Source organism: Glycine max, chromosome 12, assembly GCF_000004515.6.
Source record: "Glycine max cultivar Williams 82 chromosome 12, Glycine_max_v4.0, whole genome shotgun sequence".
NCBI classification, from domain to species: domain Eukaryota; kingdom Viridiplantae; phylum Streptophyta; class Magnoliopsida; order Fabales; family Fabaceae; genus Glycine; species Glycine max.
This window is the reverse complement of record NC_038248.2, coordinates 1,745,363-1,764,475: the sequence shown is the minus strand read 5'-3', so window position 1 is coordinate 1,764,475 and position 19,113 is coordinate 1,745,363. Positions and strand designations below refer to the sequence as shown.

Sequence of the window (19,113 nt, the reverse complement as noted above, 5' to 3'; positions counted from 1 at the left end):
TGTCACATGCTTAATTGCTTATGTATCTATCTCATAACCAGTGAAAAAATGTATCTATCTCATAAACTTACTCGAATCTGCTAATAGCAGGGTTTAAATAATTTGTACAAAATCGTAGATTCAAACTTTATTTACAACAACAAAAATTCTCACACAACCCATTACTCCATTAGGAATAGTCGAATGTCAAGTGACCTTCATTTGTCATTGGGAATTGATTCCTAAAATTTGACGAAAAGAGATTACAGGGAAAGTGGGAAACAGTAGATGATCCCAATGGGAATTGGCAAAATTGGAGATCATCGACCATAGATATCAAGGTAAAATCTCTGATCTTAGTTTCTCCATCTTCCATTTTTTTCATCATCAAACATTCTGAATTCCTTCCAATAATTGGAGTTCCTAGTCATCGTTTTCAACCCAATTACGGATACAATTTTTTTGTCTTACTTTCTGAGAAACTTAGAGGGCTCAAGTAACTACATAATCGTGCTTTGGTCATAAGGGTATATAATTGTATTAGTTTCCTTAGAAGTAAGCTTGTCATTGTTTTGTACTGCCTGATAATAACTTCAAAGATTTATCTTGTCATTAGAGAATTTTATTAGCTTTTAGCAGTAATAGATTACGTTGATATGACAATTTTGCCTTGTTCTTACGACCCTATTCCTCCTTAAGCAGTAACAGAACGACACAAACATTAAAATAAATGGAGAGAAATAAAAGCTCTGGAGAGTTTTTAAACAGGAAAGACTCTATAGGATAAATTATTATAGTACCACCTTACATAGTTACTGAGAGTTTAGGTTTATATTCTATGAAATTGAATATCCCCATGTAGAAAATGTGTCGAAATAATCTTTTAAGTCAAAGATTACTGCTTATTATTTTGATAATGTTGGTTTTTCTTATTCTACAAAGCTGAAACCAATGATCTAAACTTTGATTAAACTATTATTCTTTCCGGAACTCATGTATGTATTATCAAAGGTCTGAAGTTGAACCAATGGATTGTACAGCTGCAAGGAAAACACAAAAGGCTGACCGAGAAAAGCTAAGGAGGGATCGATTCAATGTACAGTTTGTAGAACTGGGTAACATTTTAGGTAAATCAAATTTCACTCTCACATTAAAACAACAAAAAGTTTATTAGACTGGTAAAAAATGTCATGGGTTTTGATATTTTGTTGTTATTCTTGACTTACTAATGATATCCAACTACATGGTTCTCTTTACTTGAATAATGTATTAATAATAACTGAAGCATTGTAACTAACAGAACAGTATCCATATTGCTTTTATGTTATACAAGTGTTAGCATTGGTTTGTATTTTATTTACCTTCCCCAAAACACTGGTTCATCCATAAAGTCCTTTATGCTGCAGTTGTCATTTTCAAATAAGGAGCTTTCTTTGGATCTTCATATTTGTATAAATGTCAACAACTTCAGTTTTGAAATTATCCTGGTTGGAGTTCAATTATTTTCAACTACATGTAGCAGAGGTTACTTTAGGTTACATATGCTGATAATTTGTATGAAACAAATTGTTGCCTGTTGCTTCTTTAGAATTTGTCCATGTGATGCTAAGAACTGATCAAAAAGCACTTCTCTTGAGTCTTGAATCACTCTTTGCTTGTGGTGACTCTGAAATGCAGACCCTGATAGGCCCAAAAATGACAAAGCAACCATTCTAGGTGATACAATTCAATTGCTAAAGGACCTTACTTCTGAAGTCAGTAAACTTAAAGATGAATATGCTACTCTAAATGAAGAATCTTGTGAGGTAATATTTCTCGTCTTGCTTTGATGAGTCACCTTGATGCTTTTGGGACATAAATTAATAAGGGAAATAGTGATATTTATTCAATTTTCAGTTGGCTCAGGAGAAAAATGAACTCAGAGAAGAGAAGGCTTCTCTTAAATCGGATATTTTGAAGTTGAATAATCAGTATCAGCAACAGCTCAGGACTGTGTCTCCATGGACTGCAACGGATCGTTCAATAATGCTAGCTCCACCATCATATCCATATCCAGTGCCAATGCCAATACCTCCTGCTCCTATTGCCATGCAGCCATACCCCTTCTATGCTAATCAACATTCTGCAATCATCCCTAACCCTTGTTCAACATTTGTTCCTTATTTAGTCCCCAATACCCTTACTGAACAGCGATCCACCCAGTACATGTCGCCACCTGTTCATCCAGGTTTTCGGTCCCATGTGTCAGGAAAACAAGAGTCCAGAAACAAATCATCCAAGGAGAGCAAGGCTGAAAAACATGAGGATTCTAATGATGTCACTCTGACTCCTGGGTCTTCTGCTGATCAGGTCAGTGTTGCTTTTCAAGGAAATCTTGTTTGTAACATATAGCTGTGATAAAAAAAGGTATTGGATTCAAGTGGTGTTTGTGTGTTGGGTTTTGCAGGATTTATCATCTGGACAAAGAAAATCTAGCAAGTTGTCAAGGAAGGAAAGCAGTTGCACTGAAGTGAGTTCTTTAGATAGGTGCTCTTTGTCTTGTAGCGTTCAGGATAGTTCATCAAGTAGTGTAGTTCACAAGCACAAAGGCTAATGAATGAGAAATGGCACAATTTTGGTCAAGTGCTTATGATGAAGTTTTTCCATTGTTTTAACTGCTGCAACTGTCTGGAGGCATAAGTTATTTGTGGTCTTATTAAAAAAGAAGTAACTTCTGTAATCTCTCCCTGACTAGGAATTTATTCTTAAGTAGGTTTAAATACTAAAAAACAAAAAAAAATACTATACCCAAACTTTTTCTTGCTGGGGAAAATATTGGAAGGTTTGGATCATTGGATGTTATATAGTTATTTCTTGTAAAAAATTGAAAGTGCAGGTGAAAAATCTCCCAAGTTGATGATCATCGTGGCTAATGTGTAGGGGAGGTGTAAAATCCCTTCACCTATCGGCCATCAACCAGAAATTGCATTTGTACTATATATATGTATAATTTTTTTATACAAAAAAGAAAGATATAGAAAGAGAATTACAAATGTGAGATAGGATTGTTGATATAATTGAGAGAGAGAAAAATAAAAAGTAATATTATTGTAAGAATGCTATATAAATAGTATAACTATATATAAACTAGACTCTGAATGTTGCTATGTATTAGTTAAACTGTATATAAACTAGTACGTAGTCTATTGAGAGAAATATGTAAGAGAGATCTTCTTTGAGGTTTTCTTAGTAATTGTATTTTTCTCTTTAATGGAGAGCGCTAGTGTGTTCTTTTTATGTTTTCAGAGAGAAGTGTTGTAATTTCTTTCACTTTTTTTCTTCTTGTCCATTGCGATTTCAAATGTTCTTTTCTCATATTTTATTTTAGTTTAGTTATTTTTTATACTCTAATATGAGTATTAGAGTTAGTAAGTTGTGATATTGTTTCACTTTGATTTATGTTGTTATGGTGTTGAAAAAAACATTCTTATTAGGCTTTGTGGTTGTGATGTAGTTTGATCTGTTACATTAGAAAAGAATTATTTTTGTTTTTGGATGTATAGTGAGGTAGTGTGAAAGTTCATGCATAGGAAAATTTTGGCTATGGAAAGACTTTGCGTTTAAGTGTGTCAGTTGGTGACCGCCTTTTTCCTGGAAACTTTGGTGTACTAGTTCACGGTCTTCAGTCAGTCACTGTTCCATGTTCCAGTAGGTTGTACTATTTACGGTGGAAGTTGTGGAAGTTAGTTCTTTAGTGTGAAACCATGGTTTCAAAATATGAGATAGAAAAGTTCAATGAGAGTAAGTTTTCTCTGTGGAAATTAAAGATAAGAGTAATTTTGAGGAAGGACAATTGTCAAAGATGAAATTGAAGGCAGACTTGTGGATATTTCTGATGGAAGGTGGAAAGAGAGGGATGAAAATGCTGTTTCCAATTTGCACTAAGTAATTTAAATTCTTCGTACCCCATTGCCCGGAGGCTCTTCGCTATGCGAAGGTATGGGGGAGGGATATTGTACGCAGCCTTACCCTTGCATATGCAAAGAGGCTGTTTATGGCTGGCTTAATTTTGTCCAGTATTACGGAGAAGAAGCCTGCAAAGGAAATTTGGAATACTCTCTACAAATTGTATGAGCGAGATACTCTCCACAAATAGTCTGAGCTTAAGTCACTTCACATCAGAATATTTTTGAAAAGGAAACTCTACACTCTTTGAATGAATGAGTCCACTTTGGTGACAGATCACATTAACAATCTGAATACTTCATTTGCCAGTTTTCCGAGTCAGATTTCAACATAGAAGAAAACCAGCAGGTGAAGCTTCTACTTCAGATTCAACCAGCTACCAGATTCATATGATCAACTCATCATCAAAATAACAAATAATAATATTGTTGGCCGTTTAATCTTTAATGATGCTGCCAGAGCTATTCTTGAAGAATTCAGGCGGAAGAATAAGGAGGACATGTTGGAAAATTCCAAGCAAGTAGGGGCTTTAACAATGACGAGACGAAGATCAATGGAACGTGGCTCTAGTGGGGGTCAAAATCATGGTAGATCAAAGTCTTGAGAAGTAGGAAGAACCTCAAATGCTATAATTGTAGCAAGTGAGCACACTTAAATAAGGATTGTTGGCACAAGAAGAATAGAGGAAAGAATTTTGAAGCATCAACTTCTCAAGGTTCTGTTGCAAGTACCTCAGATGATGCACAGTTTCTCCTTTGAACTTCTCTTAGTCGTTGTATTCTCCTGTTTAATAGAGAGTGTTAGTGTGCTCTCGGTGTTTAGAGAGAGAAGTGTTGTAATTTCTTAGTTTAGTTGGGAGTTACTATTTTCGATACTTTGATACCCAAAACATCATTTTTCAGTCCAACTATGGTAATTAGATTCTTGATTGAATCTTGACATGGGTCTAAACAATAGAACTAATGCCAGCACGCCAGAGATACTCTTTGCAAGTTTCTCTTTTTAATCATTGAGTAAAATTCAAGTGTTTTGTGATTGTGTTGCTCAACATTAAATCAATTTGGTGAGTTACAATTTTTGGTACTAGACTACAAGTAAATATCTCCTAGGTAGGTAGAAAATCTAATTGAGCAGTCTAACATATTCCTGTGTTATCTTTGTTGGCTGTAAATGAGCAGACTAACTGGACTTAAAATATGACACAAGTTATTATGTTAAAGATCAAATTGTAGAGAAAATAATAAAACGTGTACCTATTACTAGCAGACACAGGCGTAATATATCATTGCTTATGATATGACGAAATTCTAATTTGGTATTTTGTTCTTTTTATTTTAAAATACAAAGGCAGGCTAAACAAATTTAAAAACTATATTACAAGGCAATACACTATAGTCAACCAATAATTGAACGATATTACGCATCACAAAGGTTGCGATACCCCGTTCCATCAATCTAGTCCAATCTCTGATTGTTGTGCTGCTAAATTATGATAAGTATTTTCTGCATACCATTGGTTATCATAATTTATCCAAAAAACATATATAAGTTAATAGTTGTTTGAATTTTTTTATAATTTATTTTTTACTTCATAAGTTCATAATATTCAGCTAATAATTAGAAATAAAAAAAACTAAATTTACAAGCACTACTAGTACAGAGAAAAAAATGTTGGTTGGACAGAAGTTGCACTCAAAGAATATATGCTAAAGCCAGCCTGATATCAGAAGCAAAAGAAGATTATATTAGCCTTAAAGGACAACCTAGTGTGCTTATGATACAGTCCAGTTCTGCATGTGTCATTGAGTGAGAACGAAAGAGAGCAAAATGGGGTGGTTCTATACAAAGAAGAAAAGTGCAGAATGGAAGCAGGGATGCACATTGCAAGAGCAGACCATAGACACTGCTTCTCTTTCTCCAACTCTTCACTTGCTTGTGATATTAGGCATTGTCCTTAGCTTGTTGTGGCTCTCCCGTTACACCACCTACAAGGCTCAGCAGAATCACACAGTCATCTACTATCAGTTATTCCTCTTTCTTTCGCCTGTCATCTTCATATTCCTCTTGCTCTCATATTACACCTGTGGAAGGCTCAACTTTTGCTTCATGTCTTCGAGGCACGAGTCATTCCAACGAGCTGTTGTGTCTCCCTTGAAGCTGGAACGTACTCATCTTGCTGCTCTGTAGCCACTGCGACCACTTTGTTATTAATCTTTATTTTATTCTAAGTGGTTTTTAGGATCTCTCAGAGAAGGAGACAAAATTCCCATATGTTATCACCACACACACAAGTATAAGACAGCTTTTGTTGAAATATTTTTTTGTTCTTGTTCACATGCAGGTCATATATACATATATTGATATATTACTAAATTATTTTCTGATATTCTGTATGTAAATTAATTTTTAGTCCTTTCACTTGTGAAAAAATTGGAATTTGATATGCACGTAGCAATTCAATGGTTTGTTCTAGCTATCATTTTCTTGTGCTTGTGTTGGTGAAATTTATGAAAGCAGGACTAGTTAATAGGAATGCGTAACAAGTAACAACTATTTTTCCCTTGTGAACGAAAACCTTATCGCTTCAAATAAATTGCTTTTTTTTTTTTAAACATTATACTGTAATTCATTATGCGTTTCATTTACTAGTCTCTTATGTAATGAAACTTGCTAATGTTAAATTCAAATTTACATAAAGACAAAATATATGCCTTTCCCTTTTTTATACTTAACTAGCTAAAATTGTTCTAGAAAATGCATTGTAATATATATATATATATATATATATATATATATATATATTATGATTTAAGCTGCATAAGTGAAGAATAATTTCATAAATAATCTGGACATTTTTCTTTTGAATTGATCCGAATGAATAATAAAAAATAAAATAAAACTGGTGCGAATGACCAAGCTTGTAGAGTCAGAGGAATTCCATAATTTCATGACGATGGCGTTTCTTCCCCTTCCTTTTATCCGAGTGTTGAGTGAAGTTTGGTTTGTCAATAAGTTTCTTAAAACTCATATTAGAAATACTTGTTTCATTTTGTCATGACTTGTGAAATTGCTTTTGTTCAATCAAATTTAACTTAAAAGAACAAATGCAAACAGCAACCGTCTTTTCCAAAAGCCATATGAGAATCACCACCTTAGAATTTAACTCGGACTCTCAGTTTCATCTTATCTTTGCCATCAATCGGAAGGGACACAGCCATATGAGAATCACCTAATCACCTTGAATATGATTCATGTATTCATACAAACACCATCACATATGTATCTACATATTTACAAATTACACTACTCAAAGGATTTTTACATAGACTAATAGTAGTTACTAAAAACCAAAAATCAAAAGGCACATAAAAGTTAAACCAACCTATAGAAAAACAAGATAAAAAATTCCAAATCAAACAAACCAGCTATCCAGAAAGTTGGATTGATATTGCACCATTATCAGCAACACCAGGATCAAAGCAGCCACACCCCATGGAGAGCTCCCTTCTGAAAGGCCTTGGTGAGTTCGCCCCCGCCTTTCCCCCGGTAATGAAGCAGAGAAGAACCAATATGAATTTTCCATTGATGATAGCCAACGAACTATGAGAATTAGCACCACAGGGGTGCAAAAAAGTAACCAACCCAATTGTTGTTCAGCAGTTTCAACCACTTCTTCGTAGGAAAAGTACCATGAAACGCCAAGGAAGATGAAGATCAGCGATAAGATTAACAGAACAGGATACGGCAGGGGATTCAGAGTGAAGCCATCCAAAACAGAGGAGGCTCTGCTTCTACCATAAGCCATTGAATTTTATGGTCTTCGGGGAATTCCGAAGTGAGAAGCTTGGAGGACTTTTTTTTTTAATAAAGCAAAGTGAAACATAGGAGTGAGTGACCGATTTGGTGGGTGGCCTAATTGTGGAACTAAGTTGTACTCTGTTAGTGATTCTGTGTTGTTTGATTTGTGGAACTGAAATGTGTCAAGACAAGAGAGGTACTTCTGAAAAAGAGGTTAGAAAATTTCCTTACTGAAGAAGTTAATGGTATTGGCATGCTACTTGTACAACATACAATAACAAATGTGTGTTATTTTTCGGAGTTTTAATTTAATTGACTTTGATCTGCTAGGTTGGAACTTGGACTGTGTAAATGCACATTATGAGCATTGTCCGATTTTGCCCGCAGATGACAGCTTTCAGTTACTGTCTAGCACTTTAGAAATATTTTTATTTAATCTCTAATTGTTTTGAGATTTTTTTTGTAAGAATTTAATTGAAATGTTTTTACAGAAATATTTAATCATATAGACGATCACATAATTAAACATTACGAGTTTTGTAATAACTACTTTAAGTGTTTAATCTGAATACATGGAACAAAAAGTTCTATACTATTAATCAATTGGATGGTGATTTTTATATAACTTGGTGATTATTTTCATAAGAACTTAAATTGATATAGACCTGAAGAGAGAAAAATTGGTACCGATTTATATCAAAAGTATGATTTTTCTTTGGTGTCTCTTTCGCCCACTTCCCACTCAAGTGATTGCTACAATGTTCAACAAAAAATGATTACCTCAAACAACACTATTTGCATTTTTAACGCATTTTAGATGTCTCTGTCCAACTTCTTCAAATGCGCCTCATTTCTGCTAGAATTTAACTAGTGCTAATTATGGGTAGTCCACACTTCAATGCTGAAACTGATACCGCATTAGATTGAATCAGAGATAGTTATCATAAAAAATAATGGAGCTAGTGTGGTGGGGACATATGGGCCATTCTTGGGTAATTGATGATTGATGGGCCATTACCTACTATAAAAATAAAGTCACACTTTTCCGGTTTTCCTCTTTTTTCTACTCCCCTTGACCTTCTCTCTCTCATAAATTCTTAGGTTTTCATTATTGATAGCATTCTCTGAAAAAAAAATATTTTTTTATTTATAAAAATCAAACATAAATAACAAGAAATTTATAATAATTTATACACCTTACTCAACCAACTAGATCACATCACTGCATAGAAAATCTTATATTTTATTTTTTTGAAAATAAAATAAACGAAACACGTAATCATACACCTAATTTTTCTTCTTATTTCTTTGTTTATTACATATATTAGTTTATTTCTCTTCCTGGCTTCCACCATGCACTCAATAAATGTGGTGCACCGGTATCATGGGTACTCTGTACAGTATATTATAAACAACCCTTTAATATTGTAAATCAGATGGTACACCATTTCTCATCACAAGGATCATGCATAAACTCTCGTGTGGATCATTGCAGTTGTGATTCTGTTTGCCTACGGTTTACGGTATATCAGCAAACTGCAATCCAAAAGAAAAATTCATTTCTTCCAGCTTCCAATTCTAATCTATCTAGCTAAAAGCATAACAATTTAACTAAACACAGAGTGGTCACTTCAAAAATGCAAGAAAATTCAATCATACAACATAACATGTTTAAATTATAATGTGACTTGATCGATAAGAATATAAGAAATAGGAACATTAGAATTACTGTCCGGTAATACTTTAGTAACATGAAATTTTGGTGCACCGACAATATGAAAGAATAAATTACATTATCTTATAAGGACAATATAAAGATAACAGATGATACTTGATTAAACACAATACCATTCATTCTCATCAAGCGGTAAGGTGTTGAAGATTTTTTTTTTTTGTGTCATCGCAACTGAAAGCCATTGATGTTTTTTCATGCACACGAACATAGAGATTGAAGCTATGATCACATCAATAACACTATCTGTAACAGTAGCAGGCATACGTACACTGACAATATGGTGGCTTGACACAAACCCTTCTTCTTGAACCTCCCAAAAAGGACAACAAAAGCAGGATGAGTACTATGATTATTGGTACCTGAAAAGGTGAGGTGTTATTCGTTTCATCTTCTTCTTCCTCTGCTTCACCTGAGAAGAACTTTGGGGCACATAGAAGAATCAAGGCCACGGCCAAGATCAGAACAACATTGGGAGTATGAGTATCACAAGGCCTGGGTTTACAATAATAGTAACCCATTGAAGGCCTGAAAAAATAACAATTAAGGTTTATAGAAGAAGATTCAGAACGATTAAGTCAAAGCATAGCATACAATTACAATAGCAAGCAAGGAAATTAAGGCTCTACCCACATAACATGGAATTTTATTATATAAAACAAATCAAAGGGAATCTCAACAAGAAGGAAGGAACATATTAATATGCATTATTTGTCCTCCACACAAAAATTTGGTACGTAGTTGCTCTTTTTATGTTATCTATCTGGCTATCATATTCCGTGAGAATGACGAAATTATCATCACACATACCAAATTGTGGGGTCAACTAGCACGTATGGAACTCTTTGGAGCTTAACATTATTTAATTTCAATTTGCTTCAAAATTATATATAAACATACACAAATCTTATTCACCCCTCGTTGTCAAAATTCATAAAACAGTTCAGTTCTTTCTACCGACAAATTGAATTGAACCAAATGGTTGAAATCCGATTCTTGTTGGTTCCATTGTCAGGTAATTTATATTTTTTGGAATTGAAAAGATCCATATATATTTAAGAAATTTAAATGATCAGTTTCCACTAAACTTATATTTTCATTGATTTTTTTTTTAAATTCAAACTAAACCGGACCATTTGATTTTGATAAGTTGATTTTTTTTTCTTTCCAAAACCGAATTGACTTGATCTGTGCACCCTCAATGAAGAGGGTGATTATTGTTCTCCCCTTCACAAGACAAACTGGCTTGATCATGGAAAGTTAAAACAAATAGGCTATGTTTGGATTCACAACTTTTTTTTGCAAAAAAGTCATTGTTCCTTTAGATCTTACTTGTGTTTGGATTAGAAATTTTAAAATTTCAGGAAATTTAAAATGCTTAGAATTTGAATTACTTTGATTTTAATTTCTTTCATTTTTCAAATGCTTTGTTTGGATAAATCAATTCAAATTTCTTCAATCTTAAATTTTTTGTTTAGATAGGACAATTCAATTTTCACCATAAACAAAATTTCAATTTTATATTTTAAATAGATGAAATTTAAATACTAAACTTTATAGAAAATAAACACAATCTAATTTTGAAATATTAATTAAAAAATATTTTTCAATTTTTAATAACTTAAAAATATAAAATATTGATAATTTAACTAGGGTTGTTTTGTCTGACCACAACAAGTGATGTTTTCAAACCGACATCAATTAAGGCTATTTTTCGGTCGACATCAAATAGGATTTTTTTGTCAAAGTATGTCGGAAATATTTGTCAGCTGACGTTAGTCGAGGTTATTTTTCGGCTAACGTTGGTTGAGTCTATTTTTTAGTCGATGTTGGCTAAGTTTTTTATCAACGTCGACTAGGGTTTGTTTGGCTGACACCGGCTAGGGTCTTTTCGAATGACATTGACCAAGGTTATTTTTAGCCAACGTCGGCCTAAAATATCCTAGCATGTGTTGACAAAATTTTTTATCTAATATTGGCTAAAAAATAGCTTGGTCGATGCCGATCAATATAACCTACCCGATGTCGGTCGAAAAACATCATTGGTCAATGTTGACCGAAAATTCCTGGTCGAAGTTGGCTAAAAAATAGCCCTGACCAATGTCAGACAAAAAACCCTACCCAACATTGGCTATAAAATAGTCTTGACTGATGTTGGCTAAAAAATAGTTCTGATCGATGTCGACCAAAAAAACTTTAGTGGATGTCGACTGTAAGAACCTAGTCGATGTCGACTAAAAATAGTCATACCCGATATCGATCATAAATACCTAGTTGGTGTTAGCAGAAAAAAAAATCTAGCCAACATCAACCAAAAAACATAGCTAATATGGTTAAGAAATAGCTCTGACTGATGTCAGCCAAAAAACCCTAGTCAATGTCGGCAAAAAAATCCTAATCGATGTCAATTAAGAAAATTTAGTTGACATCAACCAAAAATACCCTAGTTAACATTGACTGAAAAATAACCTTAGTCAATATTGGCTAAAAAATAGCTTTGGGTGGAAAAACCTAGTTGAGGTCGGCTAAAAAACCCTAACGGGTGTCTACTCAAAAGTTAGTCATGATCGATGTCAGTAGAAAAAATCTAGCCAACGTCGGCCAAAAAAATCATTGGTCAACATCAACTGAAAAAATCTGGATGACAACGGCAAAAAAAATCCTTGGCCAACGTCAACAAAAAAATCCCATGACTAATGTTAGTGAGAAAATAACCCTAACCAATATCATCTAAGAAAATCTTAGCTGATATCGACAAAAAATAGTTTTGGTTGACATCATACAAAAAATTCTGACCGCAAAAATCTCGGCCAACATCAATAAAAAACAACTTATGTCGATGTCAGCCGTAAAAACTTTGGTCACCCGTAGTTGTGAGTGTTGAGCGAGAAAGAGTCGCGAACAAAAACATGAGTTAGAATGAACATCTCTGAAAAAAGAATTTCAAATTCTATGTTTTTTTAGAGAATTTGAAATTCCATTGTTTTAGTCAATCAAAATGATTCATAAAAATATCAAAAATTAAATCTCCTTTCAAATATTCTATTCAAACAAGCTATTTTATTATGAATCATTTTAAATTTCTTAAAAAAATGAATTTTTCAACTAAATTCCTCTATCCAAACACACTATTAGAAAAATATTTTTGAAATGTACATATACGATAAAGATTAAAATTGAGATAGAAATATGATTTTAATTATTTGACGTTTAGATAAAATAATTGTTTATCCTTTAACTCATGAAATTGCTGGCTATGTATAAAAGTCTTGGGAAAAAAATTTGTAAAAGTCTAATTATCTTTGTTTTCGAAAGTAAAATATTCTTAGAATTGAAAGTCATAAAATTAATCTCTCAACAAAATGCAATATAAGTTAAAAGAAACTTTACTCTTTCACATGTGTTGTTGTATTCCTACAATCTAATCATACAATGCTATATAAGAAAAAGTAAACAAGAAAATAATATCTGATATTGGGTGGTTCTTCCCCGTCCCGTTCAATAAAAAAAAAAGTGGGGATTAAGATAGGCATGCATATTAGTCTTCAATCATATTTATCAATATATTGCCTATTAAAAATCAGTGGTTGTTGATGTACGTCATTGCCTACTATGAAACATGGCAACAACATATACTCCAGCTGAAGGGAGCCAAGCCAATTCTGTACGTTGGAATTGTTAATGTTGTTAATTAAGATGATTTTTTTTATTAATAGGAATAAAAAACAGTGTCAAAAAATTTATAATTATTCACATATTATGTTCAACCGATTTACATAGTCCCAAAGACTCCGAATTAATTAACATAAAATAGTTAAAACCTTTTAGTTTAAGTTTTCTTCAAACTAAGATTACTAAAAACTTTTATGCCAATTTATATCTATATAAAAAATGTCTACAAATTTGGGCACAGGTTATTATGTCAATTTATATCTATTTTTTTGTTTCTTGGCCTTTTAAGTTGTGAAAATACGAGTTACTCTCTGGCCACGCTGAAATGGCTTTAATTTTGTCACGTTGTATTCTTTGGCTTTTCTTGTATATGTATGTATGCATGAAATAATTGTCCCTCCTCCCTTTATTATCAAAAGATTAACGAATTTGAATTTCATGATGTTTAACCACCTTTGTCATAGAAGAATGTACAATAGGATTGAGTCTCTTGTTATCTTTTGTTTTATGCAAGACATCTGTAACGCTAACTGGATGAATATATGAATGTGCCATTATGTTATTTTTTTTTCCCTTTCCAAATCTGATAATTAAAAACACTTGAAATTAAAGGTATGAGATTTGTAAACCTCATCACACTGGTGAATGTTCAATTGTTCATTAATTATCACAATACTTAATTATAGGTGTTATTTATAGGAACCTGTATGTGCGAATAACAGTCATTTGGATGAAAAGGAAGCATGAGTTTCTAGATATCTACTTTTGGAAATCCATAAAATGATGCATGTTTGAAATCATATGGCAAGTTTTACTTTGGTTTTGAAGTATTGTCAATAATGAAGCATGCAGTATTGATTGTATGATAACTCAACTGCAGGCTTTTGATAACTACTACTGCAATTACAACACTCTTTGTCGCCATTAAGATTTTGGAAATATCTTCCTTTACCATGGATTGCTGTCAAAATCAAAATGGAAGTTCTAAGAGTTCAATCCTATTTATAAGTCAAGAACAATCCAATTTTTTGCTTCCATTAACGAAAGCAGATCCACAGTTTCAGTATTTATTCTTAATTTTTTTTTGACATATCAGGCTTTCAACTACTTGCCTTCATCTTCCTTTAGCAATATCAAGGCACACCTTAAAGCCATGAAGAAAAGCAATATCAAGGCACACCTTTCAGTATTGCTAGAGGAAGATGCTGAAGGCAAAGAGTTGAAAGCAAAAATTGTCAAACATTTGTATGCCTTGATCTATCACCTGAGAAGCTATTTTTGATTGGATTTGAAGCAACTTGATGATGTACATCGCTCCAAAACAGACGAATGTTCACATACTGCCATCAACAAGTTTAGTGTAATTCCTGATTGTCTAGATGATTGGATTTCTGATTTCACGCCACATAATGGTAGTTATTTTATTGGGAATGTAAGCTAGGAAAGATTTCCGTGGTTTTGCCTGTGTAATTGCATAGCATTTTTGTCCAGTTTGGCTACTCCTGAGCAGTCCATTGCAATAATGGATCTCATTGAATCTCGGTGGCAAGAACTGATTGGGGAGATGCCTCTCAAAGTTTGTTATCCAGCCCTTGAAAACCATGAGTGGAATTGGATGTGACCCAATAAACACCAGATGGAGGATCTTGGCCAGGCATCAATTCTTCTGCCCTCCAGATTTTCATTTAACTATGTTACAATTTTGAATTTTCAGTAAGTAACTAGTGAACAAAATACTTTTATTTGAAAACATTAATGATTCTATTATTTAGATTAGAGCAATGAATAATCCAAGTAATATAATCATTAATCTTTTCAAATAAAAGTATTACATTCACTAGTGACTGAAAATTCAAAAAATTGTAACATACTTCAGTGAAAATTGCTATGCAATTTCCAAGGCAAAACCAACGGAAAATTTTCCCAGCAGGACTGACATTCCCAATATAATAACCACCATTAGGTGACATGAAATTAGAAATCCAATTATCTGGATAATCTGGAATTACACTAAACTTGTTGAATGCAGTATGTGAGTATTCTTCTGTCACTTTTCTTCATGACTTTCGGGATGTGATGTGAAGAGAAGAGAAAAAAACAACTCACATGCTCACTTGGCAAACACCGTTCAATCACAACTGGAGTTTTCGGTCAGCAGGTTCTAAAGATGTGGTTCTTGGTTTACAATGGTTAAGTCGATGATTAGAAGTTTGGAGTGTGAGCAAATCTGTTTGCACTAGCAGCCCTGTATTGGCTGTGTTTATTCATCTTGTTTCTCATTTTGTAAGCATTGGTGCATGGTTTGTTTGGCTGATTGATGGAGACTCATGTACTCTTATTGATCATAGTAAAATTATTTTTTTTGTCTGGATGACCCGTGTTTTTTATCCGTTTTTTCACTTTCTAGTTAGTTTGTGTTCTATTGTCTATGGTATATTGTTAGTGTTTCTCATATGCTCTTCCAAGTTGGCCGAATTTATTCTGCTGCATATTGCTCTATTCCATTGTAGTTACTGTTTTGGCATAACCTGTTACCCCATCAGAGTGGCTCTTTGGTCAGAGGACTACTTGGCTTGCTTGAATAAATAATGCAGACATATAAAGATGTCATTCTGTTACTGTATTAGCCAATCTTTTTCTCAATAAGCTCAAACTACTCATTTTATTTTTATATGTATATTTAATCTTCTTAATGGTTTATTTCTTTCACGAAACTATATTACAACTAAATAGATTTTTTTTTCTTGTAAGTTTTGCTTAAAATTCACTTATCTCATTGGCTTCCCTTTTAAATAAAATAAAAATAGGTCTTATAAAAAACAATTTTTTGGCACCAAACAAAGTATAAAAATTGTTTTGAGATGTAACTGCAAACAGACAATAAAACTTAATAATGCATATATCAATTGACGTAAGCTTGTTTTAGTTTAATCAGTTATCTCAAAATAAATATAGGATTACTAAACTTTGATGTCTATGAATGTCCTATTCAAATAGAGTAATTATTATCTCCTTGAACATGAAGGATACCCTTGACCTCATACTACAACAAATGAGACAATAAAAAAAAATTGTTCGGTTAATTATGTGTGTTTTGCAGAATAAATTTTAGGAAAAAATTTAAAAGACATTTCAATTGTTTTGTAAAATTATGAAATGAAGAGAATTTAGTTTCATAAATAGGTGCGCGCGTGCATACACACATTTTTGTAAATATTTAAACATAATTACATTCAAACTAAAAATTTAGTTAAGTTTTACAAATAATATTTGAAAATAAATTAATTAGAAAGCATTAACATATTAAATACTTTTAATTAATTATAAATAATTTCTAACTATTATTTTTTAATAATAATTTTTGAGTAAGTTACACGGATATGTCTGAAGTTTCTTGAAATTTCATCATATAAAATTTCTGTTTTTTTAATGTTTAAATTAATCTTCCTTATATGGATACACATTATAATATTTTTCAAACAACTAAAAGATTAAAAGATTATTGTAGATGTAAAAATGAGAGACATCTAAAGAAATTTAACGAAACTTTTAGGAACTGTTTTGACACTTTTTTTAATATCATCATGTGGATAAGATAATACATGTTTCATTAATTAAAATATAGGCCAAAGTTATTTAACGAAACTTATATAATCTTTTTTATGTAATTTATATACTATTATTTAATTATTAATTTTTTATATATGATTTTTTTAAAAATTTACAATAACTATCTTAAAAGTATAAATATATATAAATTACACTAATAAATAATAACAAAAAATCATAATGAACGAAGTGTTAATAATGATTTTGTTTAATATTTTCAAATAAATAATTAATTTCTGATAGTCTCTAAAAGTATTTGAAATTGTATCTTTTCGTCATTTTAGTCTCTAAAACTAAGTAAAACTCAAATAAAATTTCTGATATTCATAGGATTTAATTTGAGTAATTGAAATTAATTCATTTTTCGCATTTGTATCCCCGTTCCGGGAACATAAGTGATAATAATATAAGTTTAGGGACAAAAATAAAAAAAAGGAAAATTATTTTTAGAAACTTAAATGAAATCTTAAATAATTTCAGAGACGAGTTTTTTTTTTTAGTTTTATAGACTGGCAGTAAAATATAAATTTAGGACTAAATTATCCTTTACTCATTTTTTTCTTTCGAACAACACTATTAAGTCCGATCCACCCTATATATCGGGTAAACTTTTTATTTCAAACAATGTTATGAAATCCACCCTGTCCATAAAAAAAAAAAAGTCCACCCTATATTGGATAAAACTTTTTTATAAGTCCTACGTACTTATTTTGAGAATTAAAAAAAATCATTTAATAATAAAAATATATCAAAATTAAAAAAAGGGTTCGTGTAATGATGCAAGAGTAAAACATGTTCCCCGTCGTACAAAGCATACACAGCAACACAACAACTTTTTTTGTTTTGGTGATATATATATATTTTTTTTTTGAATCGTAGTGCCATTATTGAATTGAAGCTAGCCACATTGTTCCACTTTTGGTTGTGTTGTGCCTTTCTTTTAAGTCCTGCTGCATATGCATCATATGGACAAGTGGTGGTCCATGATCACATAATAATTTCTATTTGTTTGGGGTTATATGTTGATTAGAGTAATAATAAAATTGTTCTTCTTGATTGTAAAAAATATATGAAAAAATGAATAGTAAAATAATGTTAATAACTAATAAAACTATTAAAGAATAAAAAATAATGTATATCTTTAAAACTATGTTCAGTTTTAAAAAATCAATATTGAGATTTTTCATTAAGCCAAAATACTCTTTAGCATTATAAACTTCACCAAGTTTATTTCTTTATCTGTTATTTAATCTTTGTTTTCAGTTAATTCAATTCTTACTCAAAAAGTTTTATCGTTCAGTCCAGATTAGACCACCTTACTCATTACTTATACAGAACCCATTTTGAAGAAAAAAAATATGAATAAATTTATTGGTTTGGACTTTGGACACTCATAAAAGATGCAACCCTGGATTGTCTACTTGGTTTATCATTCTTATCTTCTCCATTATGGAGTGTAGTTCTTGATATATTATTGGGTTACAAATTAACTTCGAGTTAGTTAAACAGTAAGGTTTAGTATAATTAGATCTTTTTAGAGAAAAATACCAACTTGTTCTTAGGTTATGTGGTATCAAACATTGGGATCACAATCAGTTAGTGCTAGAGTCTTTGCAAATTAGAATTCTAAGTTTGGCATGTTTCCCGTTATTTCAAGATTTGAGGGCAACTTTTTCTAAGAAGAAAGTGATAAGTCCAAAGGGATTCCAGTAGTACATATGAAATATGATGAGTATATGGATTGTGTTTACTGATTAACTTGATGGCTCGTGTTCAAGTTCAATGGTCTAAATAGGAAACAAAATATATTTAATGTATAGTGTTATACTTTATATAAAAATTAATACCTTTGTTATATGATGTAAACACTCTTTGTTATATTAAGTTTTAATATTTTTTTTCAAAATCATCTGTTAAAAGTAATTTTTTTTTATCTAAATCAAATACATTGGTTTACTAAAAATAATTTTATTCGAGTTAAATAAGATTACCGTCAAAACTCTTCCTCTGATCTCTAATTACTTATAAAAGTAAATATTAAATGTATTTAATATTTAATACAACAGTAAGTACTTTTTAATTAATAACTAATACCTTTAAACAGTTGGAATCAGTTTTTTAGCATTATTTTACACATTCTTTTATTCTTGGATGAATAATATGATGAATTAAACTAGTATAGGCCAAAGTTACTTAAAAGTTCTATATAAATTTTTATTCAAAAATAAAAAATATATTAATAAGAACACATTCACAATTCCTTTTTTTTAAAAAAAAAAAACAAAAAGAACACATTCAAAGTATATTTCTCCATTCAATTTTGTTTTTGTCTATAAGATTTACGTGGCTATTAAATATACGTCATTACTCTCCCCACA

At 31.6% G+C, this 19,113-nt stretch overlaps 3 protein-coding genes across 6 annotated transcripts; 1 reads left to right on the top strand and 2 right to left on the bottom strand.

Moving 5' to 3' along the window:
* Positions 1-203: 203 nt before the first annotated feature.
* On the top strand, positions 204-2,695 carry LOC100817000 (transcription factor bHLH121-like). The gene is made up of 5 exons (NM_001255371.2): positions 204-320; positions 991-1,106; positions 1,657-1,784; positions 1,876-2,328; positions 2,426-2,695. Exons 2-5 carry the CDS (start codon positions 1,007-1,009, stop codon positions 2,570-2,572), a joined length of 828 nt encoding a protein of 275 aa, NP_001242300.2. The 5' UTR covers positions 204-320; positions 991-1,006; the 3' UTR covers positions 2,573-2,695.
* A 4,050-nt stretch (positions 2,696-6,745) lies between these two features.
* LOC100813444 (uncharacterized) lies at positions 6,746-10,220 on the bottom strand. 2 transcript variants are annotated; one of them, NM_001400596.1, is made up of 2 exons: positions 9,726-10,220; positions 6,746-9,258 (listed from the first exon to the last, which is right to left on the bottom strand). In NM_001400596.1, exon 2 carries the CDS (start codon positions 7,727-7,729, stop codon positions 7,337-7,339), a length of 393 nt encoding a protein of 130 aa, NP_001387525.1. In that variant the 5' UTR covers positions 7,730-9,258; positions 9,726-10,220; the 3' UTR covers positions 6,746-7,336. The 2 variants fall into 2 exon arrangements, with proteins under 2 accessions (NP_001387525.1, NP_001387526.1); NM_001400597.1 differs by having other exon boundaries at positions 9,817-10,220.
* Positions 8,864-10,176, bottom strand: LOC100306014 (uncharacterized). 3 transcript variants are annotated; one of them, NM_001400580.1, is made up of 2 exons: positions 9,726-10,176; positions 8,864-9,258 (listed from the first exon to the last, which is right to left on the bottom strand). In NM_001400580.1, the coding sequence occupies exons 1-2, from the start codon at positions 9,973-9,975 to the stop codon at positions 9,251-9,253; spliced, it is 258 nt and encodes an 85-aa protein (NP_001387509.1). In that variant the 5' UTR covers positions 9,976-10,176; the 3' UTR covers positions 8,864-9,250. The 3 variants fall into 3 exon arrangements, with proteins under 3 accessions (NP_001387509.1, NP_001387508.1, NP_001236295.1); NM_001400579.1 differs by having other exon boundaries at positions 8,870-9,258; positions 9,817-10,176; NM_001249366.2 differs by lacking the exon at positions 8,864-9,258 and having other exon boundaries at positions 9,392-10,176.
* Positions 10,221-19,113: the final 8,893 nt, after the last annotated feature.